Source organism: Chinchilla lanigera, unplaced genomic scaffold, assembly GCF_000276665.1.
Source record: "Chinchilla lanigera isolate Chin_1 unplaced genomic scaffold, ChiLan1.0 scaffold00012, whole genome shotgun sequence".
NCBI classification, from domain to species: Eukaryota; Metazoa; Chordata; class Mammalia; order Rodentia; family Chinchillidae; genus Chinchilla; species Chinchilla lanigera.
Window position 1 is genome coordinate 26,507,312 of NW_004955413.1, and position 16,823 is coordinate 26,524,134.

A 16,823-nucleotide genomic window follows, 5' to 3' on the forward strand; every position below is an offset into this window, starting at 1 on the left:
CGCCAAGTCGCCTCCCCTCCGGGCGAGGCAGCGGGGTCACCAGGCGGCTCCGAGCCCGCTGCCCTCCCGCCGCGCCCGCGCGGGCCCAGCTCCCCGTCTCCCCGCCCCAACGGTCCCCGCGCCCGCGTCTCACCTCTCCACCCACTCCCTCAGGAAGCGCATCTCCTCGGTGTGCAGGACGCTCGGATCTTGCTTACACATTTTCACGAAGGCCCGAAGCTCGTTTACTTTGCGGGGATCCATGGTCGGCAGACCGCGGGAGGCTGCTGAGGAGGCTGCGGCCCAATCCCAGGCGCGGGCGCGGGCGCTGGCTCGGCGAGACGTGCAGGAGGGGGCGGTTGCCGCGAGGCAGAACTGACTAGAACCTCCCCGGCCGCTGGCTCCGCCCCCCGACGGTCCCGTGACCCTGGGTCCTTCGCTTGCTCATTCCTGCCCTTCTACCTCTGCTCCTGCGCACTGGCTGGAATCTTCTAGAAGTGTGGCTGTTCGCGCTCTTGCCTGCTTCCCTACACAAACATTCCTATACTGTTCAACCAGTTGCCAGGATGGGTCAAGACATCTGTGTGGACGCTTTTAAACAGGCAGAAGACACTAGCGCCTCCGGAGAGCCACACAGAATCGATGTTTTGTGAATGTGGGTGTTAAGTGGAGCACCACGCTCTGAAGAAAAAAGGGCCACGGGCCTCAGGGCAGGCTCGCGTGTGACGTCAGCATTCTGCGACGCCCAGAATGAAAGCCCGCTAGGGGCGCCCGCCGGAAGGGGCGGGGTCGCTAGTCTGGTGTCTTGGTGACGCGGCTCTGCAAGTGTCTGCTTTTTGAGCCGATTTCCTCTTTTTCTGACGCGTGAGCTGGCAGTTATGCCTTGGCTTCTCCCAACTCTCAAGCTGCTTCCCGCCGTCCCAAGCGCACGCGGTTTCTCAGGTTAGACTTTCCTCCCGCCAGGTCCCCTCGGGGGGACCCGAGTTGGTCTCAGTCGGTCCCTGATTCTGCCAGCCCTTCTCCTGCTGGGGCCTCCGAGGACTTCATATTTACCCGCTACTCCTGGCAAAGGGTGGGCCTTGTGTTCTTTCTACATGAGGTATTGGGAAGCTGAAATGACTGCCCAGAGAAGTGTGTGCCATCCCCCAGAGGGACTGTCTTCAGTTACTCGGACTCAGAAGTTGTGTCAGTTGTCATCGCATTTGTTTAGGTGACAAAATCAGCTCTTGTTTCTGTTGAGTCAACGTAAAATCCTATTTTCCTGTGTTCAAAGAATTGATTCGGGAGCTGGCCCCAGAATGCACGCGAAAGTGTTTATTACAAATCTTTTGGGCAGTTCCGCTTAGAAGAGCTGAGAATACTCTGGGGCTTTTTGTACCTGAAACTTCTTGTAATGACAAGATGAAGGAGCCCAGGAACGGGGGAAACCCTTGTTTTGTCGATGAGCGCTATTTGCAATCAGAAATCTGATAACTGTAAAGTGTAGCGAAAACTGAATCATCTACCTTGCAGGCAGATCTGCCACTGGATCGTATTTCAATTTGGGGAGGCAATATGTGAACCAGAGCATGTGATATTTGACAAAAAGCTGCGTCTTGGCATTTGTTTATGATGATGTACTTGGATTCACCGAAAGTGAGATGATGAATGAGATGATTCACCGAAAGCGAGATGAAATGTTAATTATACTTACTTCCTTTTTTTGTAAAAAATAAATCACCATCCAGTGGGCAAAACTTACTCTTCAGTTCTAATACATACTAAAGCAGCATGCAGAAATCTGTCCTGGTTGAAGTAAGTGAAAAGATATGGGATAGTTCAGTCTCTCTCTCTCTTTTTTTTAAATTTTATTTTATTTTATTTTTTGTCTTTTTGAGGCAGGGTTTTGCTATGCAGTTCAGGCTGGCCTTGAATTCACTTTGTAACCCAGGCTGGCCTCAAACTCATGGCGATCCTCCTGCCTCAGCTTCCCCAGTACTGGAATTACAGGCATGTGCCCGACCCCATGCCTGGCTAAATTCACTCTTAATCAGAGGCCACAATCTAAGGTTTTGAGCAGGACCATCCTTTGCTTGTGATCTTTGGATTTGTTGAAGCTTAGTGTAAACTTCATTATTCAAGATTTATGACTACGTACTGAATCTGGTTGTGGTGGTGCATGCCTGTAATCCCAGCACTTGGAGGCTGATGCAGGAGGGTCACGGTGAGTTCCAGGCCAGCCTGGGCTACAAACATGAGTTCAAGAGAAGCCTGAATGACATAACAAAACCCTGTCTCAAAAAGACAAAACAAAGAAAAAGAAAAGCAGGCTAGGAGAAAGGAGCCAATGTGTAGAGGGAACATGTGCAGAAGCACAGAACTCTGAAACAGTGGTCTGTACTAACTATTACAGTCATTTGGTATAGCTAGAGAAGCTTTTTTGAAATATGTTCCTGGGCATATTAATAGGTGTAACAGCACAATGAATCTATGTTCACACATTTACACTGCATAGCAGGGAGATGTATTTGGCAGTAATTTGCAAAATGAACTTACCCATGGAGCCCCTTTTCTGTGTGAATTTTGAACTGGTAACCCTGGAACACATTTTGGGAACAGTTGGACTATAGCATACATGTGTGATAGAAAACCAAGTTGGGAGGAAAACCTAATAGCTTGTTCATGGAGGGGCTTTTAGATTACGTTAAGAAACAGTGGACTCTTCTTCTAAGCAATGGGAAACCATTGATATTTTGGTTTTGTTTTTGTTTTTGTTTCTGTTTTTTTCCAGTACCAGGAGTCGAACTCACGACCTCATGCTTGCCAGGCAGGTGCTGTGCTGCTGAGTTAAATCGCCAGCCCCAATTGATATATTTTAAGTGTTGCATAAAATGATTAAATTTAAATTTTTAGTTCTCTGTTAAGAGTGGAGAAATGGACTAAACAGTTACATAAGTAGCATTTAGAATATCCCAAGCTTTTATGATTTTAATTTCTGAAAACATTTTTAGGTACTGGGGTCAGGGATATAGCTCAGCAGCACAGCACCTACCTGGCAAGTACAAGATCCTGAGTTTGATTCTTGGTTCCCCCCAAAATTGAAACATTTTAGATATTAATTGTGCCCAGCCTTCTCTGTGATAAATTACTTTTCCTCCCCACGTGCATACCCACTGGAAAAATAAATAATACAAAGCAAAACAAAATAGTAATATTGTACCAGGTGTCGTGGGGCATTTCTTTAATCCATGCACCTGGGAGGCTAAAGCACAAAGATCACCATGAGTTTGAGTCCAGCCTGGGCTACAAAGTGAGTTCCAGGCCAGCCTGAATTACATAGCAAGACCCTGTCTCAAAAAAACAAAAGACAGACAGCCAGACTGCTTTGAGAAATCCTGGTTAATACTGGCTTAAAACAAATTGTGGTAGCTGGGCGTGGTGGCGCACTCCTGTAATCCCAGCACTCAGGAGGCTGAGGCAGGAAGATCGTTGTGAGTTCAAGGCCAGCCTGGGCTACAAAGTGAGCTCCAGGTCAGCCTGAACTGCATAGCAAGACCCCGTCTCCAAAAAAAAAAAAAAAAATTTGTAAAATACCCATTACATAAAATTTAACCATGTTAAGTAATAGTATTGAGTATATTCACATTGAAACATTTGTTTTGCCAATCTGAAGCTTCATACCCATTAAGTAACTACTTCCCTCTTTTCAGTTCTGATAATTACTATTCTACTTTTCTATCACTATGAATTTGACTACTTTAGATACCTCATTTATTGAATTAGCATAATATCCTGAAGGCTCATCTATGTTGTGGCATATAACACGATTTTCTTTTTTTAAGGCTGTCCCCCCATTGGGTATGTGTAGTTTATTCATCTGTTTCTGGAATTTGGCTTACTTTCACTTCTTGACTATTGTAAATAGTATAACATGTTTATACAAATATAAATCTGGCTATTTTTAATTTAAAATACTTATATATCATTAAGTTATATATATCAAATCCTTTGCTTCCAAGGCATCTCCCGAATAATTTCATAGTCTGAATCTACGTATCATAGTACATTTTTTATCTCCTAATGTTATATGTATTTCACAAGTTTGTTCAGAGGTTTTAATTAGGTCAAAAAATGACATAGGTCATAAACTCTGCTAAAGACAGATTTCTAAAATGAGTGTGGTGGTGCACGCCTGTAATCCCAACACTTGGGAGGCTGAGGCAGAAGGATTACTGAGTTTAAGGCCAGCCTGGGCTGCATAAGCAAGTTCAAGGCCAGACTGCACTACCTAGTGAGACCCTGCCTAAAAAAAGAGACATGATAAATAAGGTAAAGTAAAAAATACTGCAGGTTTCCAATCTTAACATCACCAGTTGTCATCACAAATTCATCTTTCTCTGACACTCCTAATCCAAATAACTACTAACCAAATGTCCACAAACCTGCTTAAAATGTTAAAGACACACCCTTACACAATATTAAACAAGGGTTATTCTTAAAACTGTGACTAACCAAAACACAGACTCATGTTCAAATGTTATCATAATATGTCTGAAGAGTCATTTTAGTGATTCCTTTTGGCTGACTTTTGTACCTCTTTGTGCTTCATTTTTTCCCTCTTACCACCTTCTTTGAATCCTACTGAGAAAATAGAGGAACCCCAGTTGCTAGGGACCCAAGGTATAGCTTGCTCATCATTCTTCATGAAAGTATACTGAGACACATGCTTGGGGCTGTGGGAATTTGATGAATAATCATTGAATGAATGTTTTCTCCAGCTGTATTCTTCTGCAAAGTCCTCTTTGCCTCCCATGTCATTTACAAGGAGAAATTTCAACTCAAGATCATCTTTGGCTTCTCTTTCTTGATCATTCTCAATATTTTTGTTTGAATTAATATTTCTGTCATTATCAATCTTGCCTGAAGTTGTAACATACATGTAACTGCCCATCTTGGTATCATCAAATGCCAAGGAAGGGAATGAAGTAAGACTCTCATGCCCCAGTGAACCGTAAGACTATATCCTGTATCAAATGAAGAAAATGTCTCAAAAACTGAATGTTCACTGGAAGTACAGTAAAAGAATCCTGCACCTCCGTTTGTGTTTCTGCTTCCATTTGAGCTTCTTGGACTATTTAAAAGATCTTCAAGAGAGTCTTCAAAGAAGTCAAATGAAAATGTGTCCTTTTCACCAAACATTTCTTTAAGACATCCTCTGGCTTACAGAATGTGGAGCCATAATCTTGCTCATCGTCAAAGTCACTTCCACCTCTGCGATTTAACCCTAGCTTGCCATAGTTATCAGAAATGTCCCGCTTTTCATCATTTGTAGTACTTCACATGCTTCAGCTACTCCTTTGAAATTTTTTTTTTGTACTGGGAATTGAACTCAGGATCTTGCGCTTGCCAAGCAGGTACTGTGCCGCTGAGCTGTATCCCTGGCCCTGAATTTCTTTCTGCTGCTTCTTTATTTTGTGGATTTTTTTCAGGATACCATTTAAGTGCTACTTTATGATAAGCCTTTCTAATATCCTCGTGTGAAGCATATCTCTGTACTCCTAGAACTTCATAATAGTCCACTGTGTTTTAGCAGATTATTGGAAATGGATGCACTGTTGTTTCCTTGAAGCTCAGGCTTAGGCTCTGTCACCATCACGGATCACTGTTGAGAGACATTCGGAGTCTGATTATGTAGCAAGCAGAGTTACAGGCCTATGTCAGAGAGGGCTACATTATGCTTTCATGCCAGGGTAAGGGTCAGGACTGGACCTTCCACAGGGAGCTAGTTCAGAGTCACACAAGATAATCCTGGGACCTCTGCTATTTCCCTGGAGAGCTAGTAAACCATGTGAGAAAAAGTATTCAAGCAGTTGACATTTATTTTAGTCAGTTCAGTAAGAGATACAAATAGGTAATTGAATCACAATGTAATAAGGGCTGTAGTGGGCGAAGCACTGGATGCTAATCAGTCTTAGACACCTAAGGCAGACTAGGGCATCAGGGACAGCAAGTGGCCTAATGCAAGCTTTCTGCAGGCCAGTACTGTGAGTCATCTTAGATGATGGTATCTTTGTTCACCTAGAGTTTGCTATAAAATGTGTAAAGATTTTGGAAATTATGCATTTGTGTATTCATTATATAATTATTGAATGCCTACTTAGTGCCAGGCACAGTTTTAGCCACTAATGTTAAGAGTAGTGAACAAAAGATGCCAGTTTTCGTGGTAGCTGTATAAGGTCATGAATAATGAGCAACCAAGCTGCAGACGGGACATGTGTAATCCCAGCCACTTAAGAGGCTGAGGCAGGAGGATTACAAGTTGGAGACCAGCCTGGGCAATTTAGGGAAACCACATCTCAAAAAATAAGTGTTATGGGGTATAGCTCAGGGGTAGAGTACCCTTGAGTTCAATCCACAGCACAGCAAGTCCTCAACTTACGAGCCAGGTCCGTTCCAAGAGAGTTCATAAGTCAGATTTATTTGTAAACGGACAGTGAGTCTAATACAGTACACCTGTGAAAGCTGGCAGCTCGAGTGTTCCTAAGTCAGGGACTTACTGTGCGATGAAAAAGGGAAGCAGGAAGGAAATAAACAGTAGTGGCTCTAAAAGGTTTCTGAGGAGATGACATTAGAGCTGAAACCTAAATGATGAAGAATCAGCTTTGTAGACATTTTATTTCTAGTTTGGGGGTATTACAAATAAAACTAGCATTTATTCTAATACGGTAGAAACTCATGGAGGGAAGATGCAGGTTCAGTGAGAGAGAGAGGGCGGGAGTGTGTGTGTTGCTGGGGATCCAATCCAGGGCCTTGGGCCTGCTGCACAAGTGCTGTATAACTGGGGTAGACTCCCAGCTCGGAGTTGCGTCTTCATGGGTCAGCGGCTATTATGCAGAGAAGCTCTGTTATGTGGGAAAGTAGAATTAAAGAGCATAATTAACAGTAAATTAGACCAATATTGATTTTTTTCTTTGGGGATGATTTAAATTACCCATAGGCTAGATCCAAATTTAAAAGATTTACATTCTATTCTTGGCTCGTTGTATTGTCCTAGACAATTCCCCACATCTTTCTGTCTCTGTTTTCCCTCCATTTGTATCCGTTGTACTTTCCATCATATTTATAAACACCTCAGTTAGATGATACTCTAATGAAATGTAAAACTGTGTGGTGTTTCTAGACAGACTTTTCCAGGCTGTCTGCCAGGGTTGAATATTTTTTGCTTTGCTTATTTTGCTTTGATATATTAGTTGTCAAGAAATACTGTAAAACGTTAGAAGCTAAATTTACGATTTCTCCTCTGTGTGTACTTACATGTGTTTATGTGTGGCATGTGCATGATTATATTTGCCTGCCATTGAAAATGCATAAAGTATTGAACATTATTTGAGCACCCTCTAAGTTACTCTTATGATTTACATACAGTTTTTCATCTGACACAGCATTTTGGCAAAATAACTACATATTTTGTGCTCCTAAGCAAACTTAGGTTTTGAGAGAGAAGGTAAATTGCTTAAGGCAATATAGCTTGTTAGTGAAAAATGTGATATTTAAACTTGAGTCAGATTCCAAATTCCACTTGGGTTTCTTCTGTAAACAGAGTGCTATTTCCTCTCTCTGTTTGGACCAGGACTTCAGAGTTAAGTTCTAGACATCCCACAAATATATTGAGAACCCATGATATAGAGAAAGGTAGAAAATTTAGGGGCTGGGGATTTAGCTCAGTGGCAAAAGCGCCTGCCTAGCAAGCGCAAGGTCGTGAGTTCGGTTCCCAGTACCGGAGAAAAACCAAAAAAAAAAAAAGAAAATTTAAAATTCTGCTCCTAAAAAGTAATAATTTGAGAAAACTAATTTTAGTAGAGTGTAAAAATGTAACACAGCCGGGGATGTAGCTCAGTGGCACAGTGCCTTGCTTGGCAAGCGCAAGATCCTGAGTTCCATTCCTGGTACCCCCCACCAAAAAAAAGTGTAACACAAAGAATTGCTTGTGTAATTATCCTCACCCTTCCCAGCATCTATGCCATTTTCTCTGATTCATTCACAATTAAACTTTTCAAAATTGTCTGAGTCAGGGTTTTCTCACATCCTTGGCATTCTCTCTTCAATCTGGCTTCCATCTAAACTCTGCCCTTTTTCCTTTCAAAACTTTTTTTCCCCCAGTACTGGGTATTGAACCCAGGGCCTTCTCACTGAGCTACATCCCCAGCCCTTTGTTACTTTGAAACGGGCTCACTAAGTCCCTGACTTGCCCAGATGAGGCTTGAGCTTGTGATCCTCCTGCCACATCCTCCCAGAGTACTGCGATTCAGGTGTGTACCACCACACAAATCCAGCTCACTTTTGATTCTTTAGCTTCCTAAATACCACATTCTTCTGGTTTTCCTCCTCACCTGTGCTTCTCATACTAAAATATCAAAACATCAAATTTTACTCAGTCTCCCCAAGTAGTATCCAGTCCTGAGACTTCAGATACTGTGTAGGTCTCATGGCACCTTACCTTATATATCTAGCCTGTCACTTTTCCCACTAAATTTAAGGCTTCCCATTTGACCTCTCCACCATTGTAATAACCAATAAGTATTTTGGCCTTTGCTTTCCTTTCCTTCCCTTCCTTCCTCACTCATTCCCTCCCTTCTTTCTTTCTTTCTTTTTTTCTTTGACACAGGCTCTCTCTGTGTAGTTTAGGCTGCCCTTGAACTCACTTTGGAGCTCAGGCTGACCTCAAATTTGCTGTGATGCATCTGCCTCAGTCTCCAGGGTGCTGGGATTATAGTTTGCCACCATGCTTGGCTTCCCATTTCATTTAATGGTGCAACCATTCACCCATTTGTTCAGGCCAGCATCTAGGAATTACTCTTAATTTCTCCTTTTTCCTTACTCCTCACATCCAATTTACATTCAAGTTACGTGCATCCCAAATTCGGTCATAAGAAAACAAAAGTCAAATAACATGATCCTTACATCGGCAGCAGTGGGTGGGACTGTAAGAGAGGGCTTACTGTGTGATGTTTGAGCTGAATTTTTAGAAGTTGCATGATCAGAGATGGGCAAACTCTATTTCAGACCAAGTGGACTTTATTTTTGAAGACAAATGCTGTTATACAGAATGATTTACTAGAACCTTTTAAGTAGTTTAGTGTGGCTACAATAATTTTTTTTTTTTATAATTAGACCAGTCTAATGAAAAAGATCTATGTCACAAAAGGTTATAAGCTAGAATCTGTCTTTAGTTTGGGTTTGGGTTTTTTGAGGCAAGGTCTTGCTATATAGTTAGGGCTAGTCTTGAACTCACTCTGTAGCCCATGCTGGCCTCAAACATGAGATCTTCCTGTCTCAAACTCCCCAGTGCCTAAGCTAAAGACTTTGAAGCTCTGAAAAAATTCTGGTAAAAATTCTTTCAGTGTTAGTGAGGAGGCTTTAAGTTTGAACCTGACTTGGCCGACAAAATCTTTAGTGAGCTTGAAATAAAGGACTCTAGGTAAGTGTGTACTCTACCATTGAACTGCATCTGCAGCCCAAGGTAAAGAATTAGATCACTTTGGAACTAGTGTAGCTGTAGAGGATGAATTGGAGAAGCAAAACCCAACCAAGACAGACCCAAAACGAGCAGACCAGTTAGGAGACTGTTGTTTTACTCCAGGCAAATGAGGAAGACCTAAACTAGGGAAATGATGTTGAGAAGGAATTGGATATTTTAGAAGTATGACTTGACATACATACTTTGATACTAATTATATGACCTTGAGCAAAAGATCTGTTTACTTGAAATTAAGTAAACAGCTATCAATGCTATTTTTAGTATACTGAGAATAACCTCTGTGTCTCATGTTGAAGTATTAGATGGCTTTGAACTTGTCAAACTTGCTCTGCTTGGGGTGATGCAAAGATAAGATTGAGTGTGCTCATACTATTTCATCTGAGTATAAAAAAAGAGAATTGGTTATCTTTTTATGTTCAGTTGTTTTCCTGCTGAAGTTGTAGACAATGTAGTCCACTAGGTATGGCCTTTAGAAATTATTATTCAAATCATTGTTTCATCTTAGTACGTCGTAAGCAAGTTACTTAACCCTTCTGTTTTCTTTCTCATCGTTACAGAAAAAGCACTGTCAGAGTACCTCCTCAGAGTGTGCTATTTGTGTGAAGATAGGGATATCAGTGGACTTGTTTTCTTGTGAATAAGTACTGTATTTTTGGAATTATTACCAGGGAAGTGATAATCCTGGGATCCTCAAGGAAGAGGGATTTAGTTTGAGGCCTAGTATTAGAGGAAGGCTTTTGTCTGTAAGTCCTTTCTGTATCTTTTGAATTTTGTCCATGTGAATGTTACCAGTTCAAAAGTTAGTTAAAAATATAACTTACATAACTATAGAAGCTGAATAAGTTCATAATACTGAGTGATTAGAATACTTTCTGGAAAATAATAATTGAATAGATGTTGGCTATCATCATGATCTTTATTATCATCAATAAAATTGATAAACTGTGGTTTGAAACCATTAAATATATTGTTCCTCTACTCTTTGTTTTAGTAAGAAAAATTATAGCTGCACCCTATGTGAGCTATGATTAGGACAAGAATTGGCTTACAGGTGAGAGAAGCTGAGACAGTTCTGCAGAATCTCTACTGTTACCTCGTTTCTTCATACTACTTTCTGGGCACCTGAGCAAAATATTCTACGTGCTTAGACCTCTATCATTTCTCCCTGTGCCCTCCCTTCAGGAAACACAAATGTCAGTAGGGCAAATAATGAAAAAAAAAATAAGTGGACTGAAAAGTGGACTGCTTTTTTGTTTTGTTTTGTTTTGTTTTTGAGACAGGGTCTTGCCATGTAGTGTAGACTGGCCTCAAACTCAGGATCCTCCTGCCTCAGCCTGAGTGCTGGGATTATAGGCCTGCCCCACCACACCCAGCTAAAACTGCTGTGCTCTTGAGAAGGTTCTTTCTTGGAGTGTTTTGTAAGTAAGAATATAAAGAATCTCATGTTTGGGTGGGGCAGAAGATGATCTCATGATCCTTTTATACTATTAAAAATTATTGAGGACCCTCTCCCCCACTACCCCTTCCCCAGTTGGAGCTGACCTAAATATAGAGACACAGCCCTGTAGTGCAGTGTTTTTCAAAATGCACATTGCAGTCTTAGTAGGTCACTGTATTAGTTCCCTGAGGCTGCCATAACAAATTACCACAGATTGGCAGTTTAGGGCAACAGAAGTTTATTCTATCATAGTTCTGAAGGCCAGACGTCCCAAATCAAGGTGTCAGCAGCGTGGTACCTCTTCCAAGACTCTAGAGGACAGTATGTTCTTCACTTCCTTCAGCTTCCAGAGGCTGGATGTGCTTGTTGGCTGTGACACTTCAGTCTCTGTGGTCAAGTCACTGGTCTTCTCTCTTAGCCTCTTTCTGTGTTTCAGATCTCCTCCATCTGCCATTCTCTTATAAGGACACTTGTGATTGGATTTAGGGCCCATCCATTTAACCCAGAATGACCCTCTAAAGATTCTTAATTTACATCTGCAAAGACTCTCCAAATAATGCAACAGTCACAGGTTGTAGAGATTGGGCCATAGACATATCTTTTGGGGACCACCATTCGAGCCATTATAGCAATAAATTTTCATGAGAAAATTGAGACAAACTTGTTTTTAATGGAAGAGGACAAAATGTATAGTGCATCAGAGGAAAGATAGTATTTAATGAAATGTATACATGGTGTGCAAGTATATGTATTTGTATATACTAGTTGACGTGTGTAAAATTTTTTATTTGTTTTGGTTCTGGGGATTAGACTTGTAGCCTTTGCAGTGAGCTACATCCCCACACCTTATTTTTGAAAGAGGGTGTCACTAAATTGCCCAGGCTGGCCTCTACTTTGTTATCTTTCTGCCCCATGAGATCACAGGTATGTACTATCATGCCCAGCAGTTAAAATGTATGTCTTACTGTGTTTTTGTTCGTTTTGTTTTTGAGACAGGGTCTTACTATGTAGTTCAGGCTGCCCTTGAACTCACTATGGTAGCCTAGCCTGGCCCCGAGTTCACAGCTATCTTCCTGCCTCAGCATCCAAGTGCTGGGATTACGGGCATGCACCACCATACCTGGCCTTACTGTGGATCTTGGTCAAAAAAGTTTGAAAGCCACTACCTAAAATGAATGACTGCTTTATTTTTTCCACAGGTGAATAAATAGGTACCAAAAAATTCTGTAACATCCCAAGATCACATCAATAATAGAACTAAGCTAGAACCAGCTCTTTTCTGATATACTATGATTTCAACTGTGCCCTACCTCATTTCAAAAAAACTTTATTCATTTATTTGCTTGTTTGTTTGTTTGTGGTACTAGGGATTGAACTCAGAGTCTTCACACTGAGCTACATCTCCACCTCTTTTTTTTTTTTTTTTAAGACAGGGTTTGCCAGGTTTGAATTTATGATACTCCTGCCTCAGCCTCCCAAGTGCTGGGATTACAGGCATATGCCACCATGCTTGGCAAGGCCCACATATTAAAACTGGTTAATTATGGTTTTAAGGTTTTTGTAATCTTTAGCTTCCTCTTCCATTTCTTACCACCTCAACCTGCCTTAAAGCTGTGTGTTGAAGTACTGAGCTGTTTCCCACAGTCTAGACCTGGTTGATTGCATCCTTATGGTGTCATCTGGCAGGTTTCCTTGTCCTCCAAATTTCCTTTTTTTTTTTTTTTTTTCCTCCAAATTTCCATAAATTGCCTGTCTCATCTTTGTTGAACTTAAAATGTGTGTACACTGGGTATATTCTCTAAAATGTATTCTGTAGGTTTTCTAAAGATATTCTAAAAAGCACCCATTGAATATTTGCTCATTTTGTTCACCCATTGAATATTTTGTTCATTTTTTACTCTGTATGTATGTGGCTCTAGGGATTGAACCCTGGACCTTCACACTGAACTACATTCCAAACCCATTTTTTTTATTTTGAGAAAGGGTCCCACTGAGTTACTAAGTCCCCCAGGCTAGACTTGCAGTCCTTCTGCCTCAGCCTTGCAGATTGCTGGGTTTGCAGACATGTACCACCATGCCTGGCTGATTTTTCACTGTTCATAATTGTATTTTCATGTGTCTAAGAATGTTTATTTTTTGCCCATCTGAAAAACAATATTTTTCTAAAAATCTTCCTTATTCATTTATTTATTTATTTATTTAGGTGCCGGGAGTCAAACTCAGGACCTTGCACTTGCCAGGCAGGTGCTATGTCACTGGGGTAAATCCCCGGCCCTTCCATAAACTTAACTGAATTATAGTTAAGACTCCTAATCGAAAATACATATGTCATTATTTCATCCTGCATACTTCCTACCTGCAGAAGGCTTTGGCTTGATCTGTATTTAGCATATTCTGCCACTGTACTGATTGTCTGCTCCCAAGGAAATTGTACAGCACTGATTATATGGCTGGGATTAAAGAGAGAAAGTTTACCAAGCAGCTGAGGGAAAAGATAAGTACAGAGACTGTGAAGTTAAATAAACTTGAGTTTGAATGTGGGCTTTCCCAGTGCTGTATGACTGTGTACAAATTACTTCTGTCTGATTCCTCATTTATAAAATAATGGAGATAATGCCTGCTTCACATAGTGGTTAAAAGTCTAATTCCTTAGTTTACCATACAAAGTGTTGAGAGACTGACCCTTACCTCTAATCTTTCCTCTTGCTGTAGCCGCCCTAACTTGCTGGTGGAGTAGGCCATTGCTGCCTGGTGCGTTGTGGGGTCTTCTGTCTCCCTGCAGCCCAGCCTGCTGCACATGCAGGTCAAGCGCACGTGTACACACACAGTGCTTCTCTAATCTCATCTGCCGTGCCTTGTGCTCTGCTTCTCTCCTTCAGCTCACTGATTCCTGCTCAGGACCGGCATCACTCTTCTGTGTCCTCCACACGCACCTTTGTGTGCTTCTGTGTGTGCCCCAGAGCACCACCTTCCTCTCATTTGTCATTGCACCCATCTCGAGGCATTGTAACAGTCTGTGCTCTTAAGAACCTTGTGTACGGGGACTGGAGTGGGGCTCAGTGGTATAGTGCTTGCCTAGCATGTGTAAGGCCCTGGCTTGGATCCCCAGCACTGAAAAACAAACAAAAAACACCTTGTATGTGAACTCACTGCCACATTCACCATATAGTATTATCGGGCTCCATTTTGTCTCACCTCACCTAGAGCAGTGATGGCGAACCATTTAGAGCTTTCAGTGATAACTAACAGCCCACTGCAGCACATGTGCCATAGGTTTGCCACCACTGCCCTAAGTTGCATTCCTGCAAGACTGCAGCAAATAACCTTCTCAGTCTTGTGTCCTCCTCAGTGTGTTTCAGTCATGTTATGTATATTATTTTTGTTGAATTGATGCTAATAATGGTAACATTGTGTGCCAGCTATAAGTAAGCATTTTTTCATTATTTTATCTGGCTGTAATGTCTGAAGGTTTTTTTTTTAATTTGAAGGTTAAATGAGGTAGCATGGATATATTTTCCCATACTTGACATATTCTTAATAAAATTGTAGCCAGGCATGGTGGCTCAGGCCGGTAATCCTAGCACTCTGGGAGGCCAAGGCAGGAGGATCGCCAACCTGGGCTACGTAGGGAGATGTGCCTATAAATGAATGAATGAATGAATGAATGAATTTGTTAATTATCTTTGCCTGAATTTTGGGACACAGCCTCAGGTTACCTCCAAACTCCTTCTGGACTCCTCCTTTGTTTTTGTTTGTTCTTCAGTTCTCACAGCTCCTTATTCAGAGTAGTAGGCTCAAGTGGTGAGTAAAGAAGTGGTCTCATTTTTGTTTTCCTGGGCTCAACACAGGCTCTGACATGGAGAAAGGGCCATTATAAATACTGAAAGAGGAGAAAGAACTGCTAATTTGCACTTTCTGAGCATTCAGATGGCTGGATATCTGTATGAAAACCCTGAGGACTGCCTAGACCCATCGTTCCTTCCCATCCTCTTTATTCTCGCTTCAGGATGCGTGTGGTGTTCACAGCGAAGATACTCCCTCCAGCCCATGCCTGAGAGGAGGGTTCCCCACCGGTACCTGGGCCAGCCCAGCCCCTTCACACACCCTCATCTCCTCAGACCAGGTAACACTTGGCTTTCCTTTGAGGTACTTTGTCTGGAACAGTGCTAAGGGTTAGAATGTTCTGCACTGATAGAAGTGTTTTAGCTTTGTGTTGTCCTGTAGGGTAGCTGGCAGCCATATATAACCGTTGTACATAGATAATGTTGTTAGTGTGATTGAGGAACTGGTTATTTTATTTTGTTATTTTAATTAATTTAAATTTAAACTTAAGGACTGCTGGGCGTAGTGGCGCAGGCCTGTATTCCCAGCACTCAGGAGGCTGAGGCAGGAGGATCATTGCAAGTTCAAGACCAGCCTGGGCTACACAGTGACCTCAAGGCCAGCCTGAACTGCAGGGCGAGACCCTGTCTCAAAAAGACAAAAAAAAACAAACTTAAATAGCTACATAAGGCTACTGGTTTTGAATTGACAACTAGTCTAAAACAATAAATATAATAAACCTTAACATTTAGAATAACTACTGGCAAGTAAGTTTTGCAGGATGTTTTTTAAAGAAAAGTTCTATTACTACATGGGTAATAGTTTCTAGAACTGTGTTCTAACTTTTGATTATGGGGGCTGGGAATTTAGCTCAGTGATACAGCGCCTGCCTGGCAAGTGCGAGGTTGTGAGTCTGATTCCTGGTACTGGAAAAAAAAAAAATACAATTATAACTTTTGATTATGAACCACTGACAAAAACGTTAGAAGACATTTTTAAAAACATTGTTTTCTTGAAAGTGTTAAATGTTCATTTCAAAATTTTGTTTGAGAGAAATATTTCTATATAAAATAAGCAAGATTTCCAGATGTTTGTCATCACTTTGAGTGGTGGCTGATATCAGTTAATAAAGGTGATACAAAAATTGATAAAAGTTTATTTCATTAATTCTTTTCTGCTATAGGATCCCAGGTTTTGCTGCTAGAAGATGTGACATTACTTTTGCTCAAATTAAGACCTAAAGGTGTTTTTGTTTTGTTCTTTAAAATATACTTAAGGGATGAACAATGGGAAATGAATACCATCCCAAAGGAGTAGGTTAGAGTCAGACCTAATGCTTTGGACAGAAAGAAGTCAGGTTTTCAGGGAGAGTTGATTGTTCCTCCTGCCACAAGAAGGTTACCCTGTTATTTACTGTGTAGGCATATTATTAACAGTGTACATTGCCATTAGAAATATGTTACTCTTTCACTGTCTCCACTCAGTGAGTGATACCAGTGTGTGTCTCAGTGAGGGCTTCCTGTTGCTGATTCTTCATCAGACTGGAATTCCTGCTGGGAAGTCGGCTGAGACTCAGAAAATGCAGCTCACCACTGAAACACACAAGAAATCAGAGTTTTTCAAAGCTGTAAGGTAAGCTACTAAGCAGCCAAGTTCTTACGGATTTAAGTATTTCCCTACCCTAAGAATCTACCTGTAGTCCCTATTAAAGAAAGAAAAAAAAAAGTGATACTGTGTTTTACCAGCTTTGAAAATTATTGATTTCTTGTGGTGAGATACATTTATATGGTGAACTGCATTTTCTGAGCCTTGAACCTAGTAATCATGTTGTCAGGATAATGGGCTCTACATTTATACTGCTTTGTTGATTGCATTATGTGCTAGTTGACGATTTTTGAAAAGTTCGTAGTTGGGTGTGGTGGTGCATACCTAGAAGGCTGAAAAGGAGGGTCACAAAAGGGAGACCCTGTCTCAAAATAAAATTTTTAAAAGGGCTAGAATGTAACTCAGTGTGTGTAGCCTGGGTTCAACACCAGTACTGCCAAAAAAAAAAAAAAAAGACAAAAA

At 41.4% G+C, this 16,823-nt stretch overlaps 3 protein-coding genes and 1 long non-coding RNA gene across 8 annotated transcripts in view; 1 reads left to right on the forward strand and 3 right to left on the reverse strand.

Moving 5' to 3' along the window:
• St13 (suppression of tumorigenicity 13 (colon carcinoma) (Hsp70 interacting protein)) overlaps nucleotides 1-360 on the reverse strand; it is a 29,093-nt gene extending 28,733 nt beyond the window's left edge. The window contains exon 1 of the mRNA XM_005379336.2: nucleotides 134-360. Coding sequence (XP_005379393.1) covers nucleotides 134-243 — 110 coding nt within the window. The 5' untranslated portion in view covers nucleotides 244-360. The remainder of the gene's footprint in view (nucleotides 1-133) is intronic.
• Nucleotides 361-548: 188 nt separating this feature from the next.
• Nucleotides 549-16,823, forward strand: part of Xpnpep3 (X-prolyl aminopeptidase 3, mitochondrial) — a 56,246-nt gene continuing 39,971 nt past the window's right edge. Inside the window, exons 1-2 of one of the 5 annotated variants that reach the window (XM_005379329.2) lie at nucleotides 549-921; nucleotides 14,941-15,057. In XM_005379329.2, the coding sequence (XP_005379386.1) occupies nucleotides 858-921; nucleotides 14,941-15,057 (181 nt within the window). In that variant the 5' untranslated portion in view covers nucleotides 549-857. Of the gene's footprint in view, nucleotides 1,774-14,940; nucleotides 15,058-16,296; nucleotides 16,389-16,823 lie in introns of those variants that run through there. The other 4 variants (XM_005379330.2, XM_013511350.1, XM_005379334.2 and 1 more) reach the window with 4 other exon arrangements.
• Nucleotides 3,533-5,544, reverse strand: Dnajb7 (DnaJ (Hsp40) homolog, subfamily B, member 7; the record flags this gene model as incomplete). Its single annotated transcript, XM_005379335.2, is given in 5 exon segments — nucleotides 3,533-4,977; nucleotides 4,980-5,165; nucleotides 5,168-5,287; nucleotides 5,290-5,331; nucleotides 5,409-5,544. Coding segments are annotated over 5 exon segments (939 nt in total), but the record flags the coding sequence as incomplete, so codon positions are not given.
• The window catches only part of LOC106147914, a 5,370-nt gene continuing 4,811 nt past the window's right edge, over nucleotides 16,265-16,823 (reverse strand). Inside the window, exon 3 of the long non-coding RNA XR_001232946.1 lies at nucleotides 16,265-16,348. This is a non-coding gene — a long non-coding RNA (uncharacterized LOC106147914). The remainder of the gene's footprint in view (nucleotides 16,349-16,823) is intronic.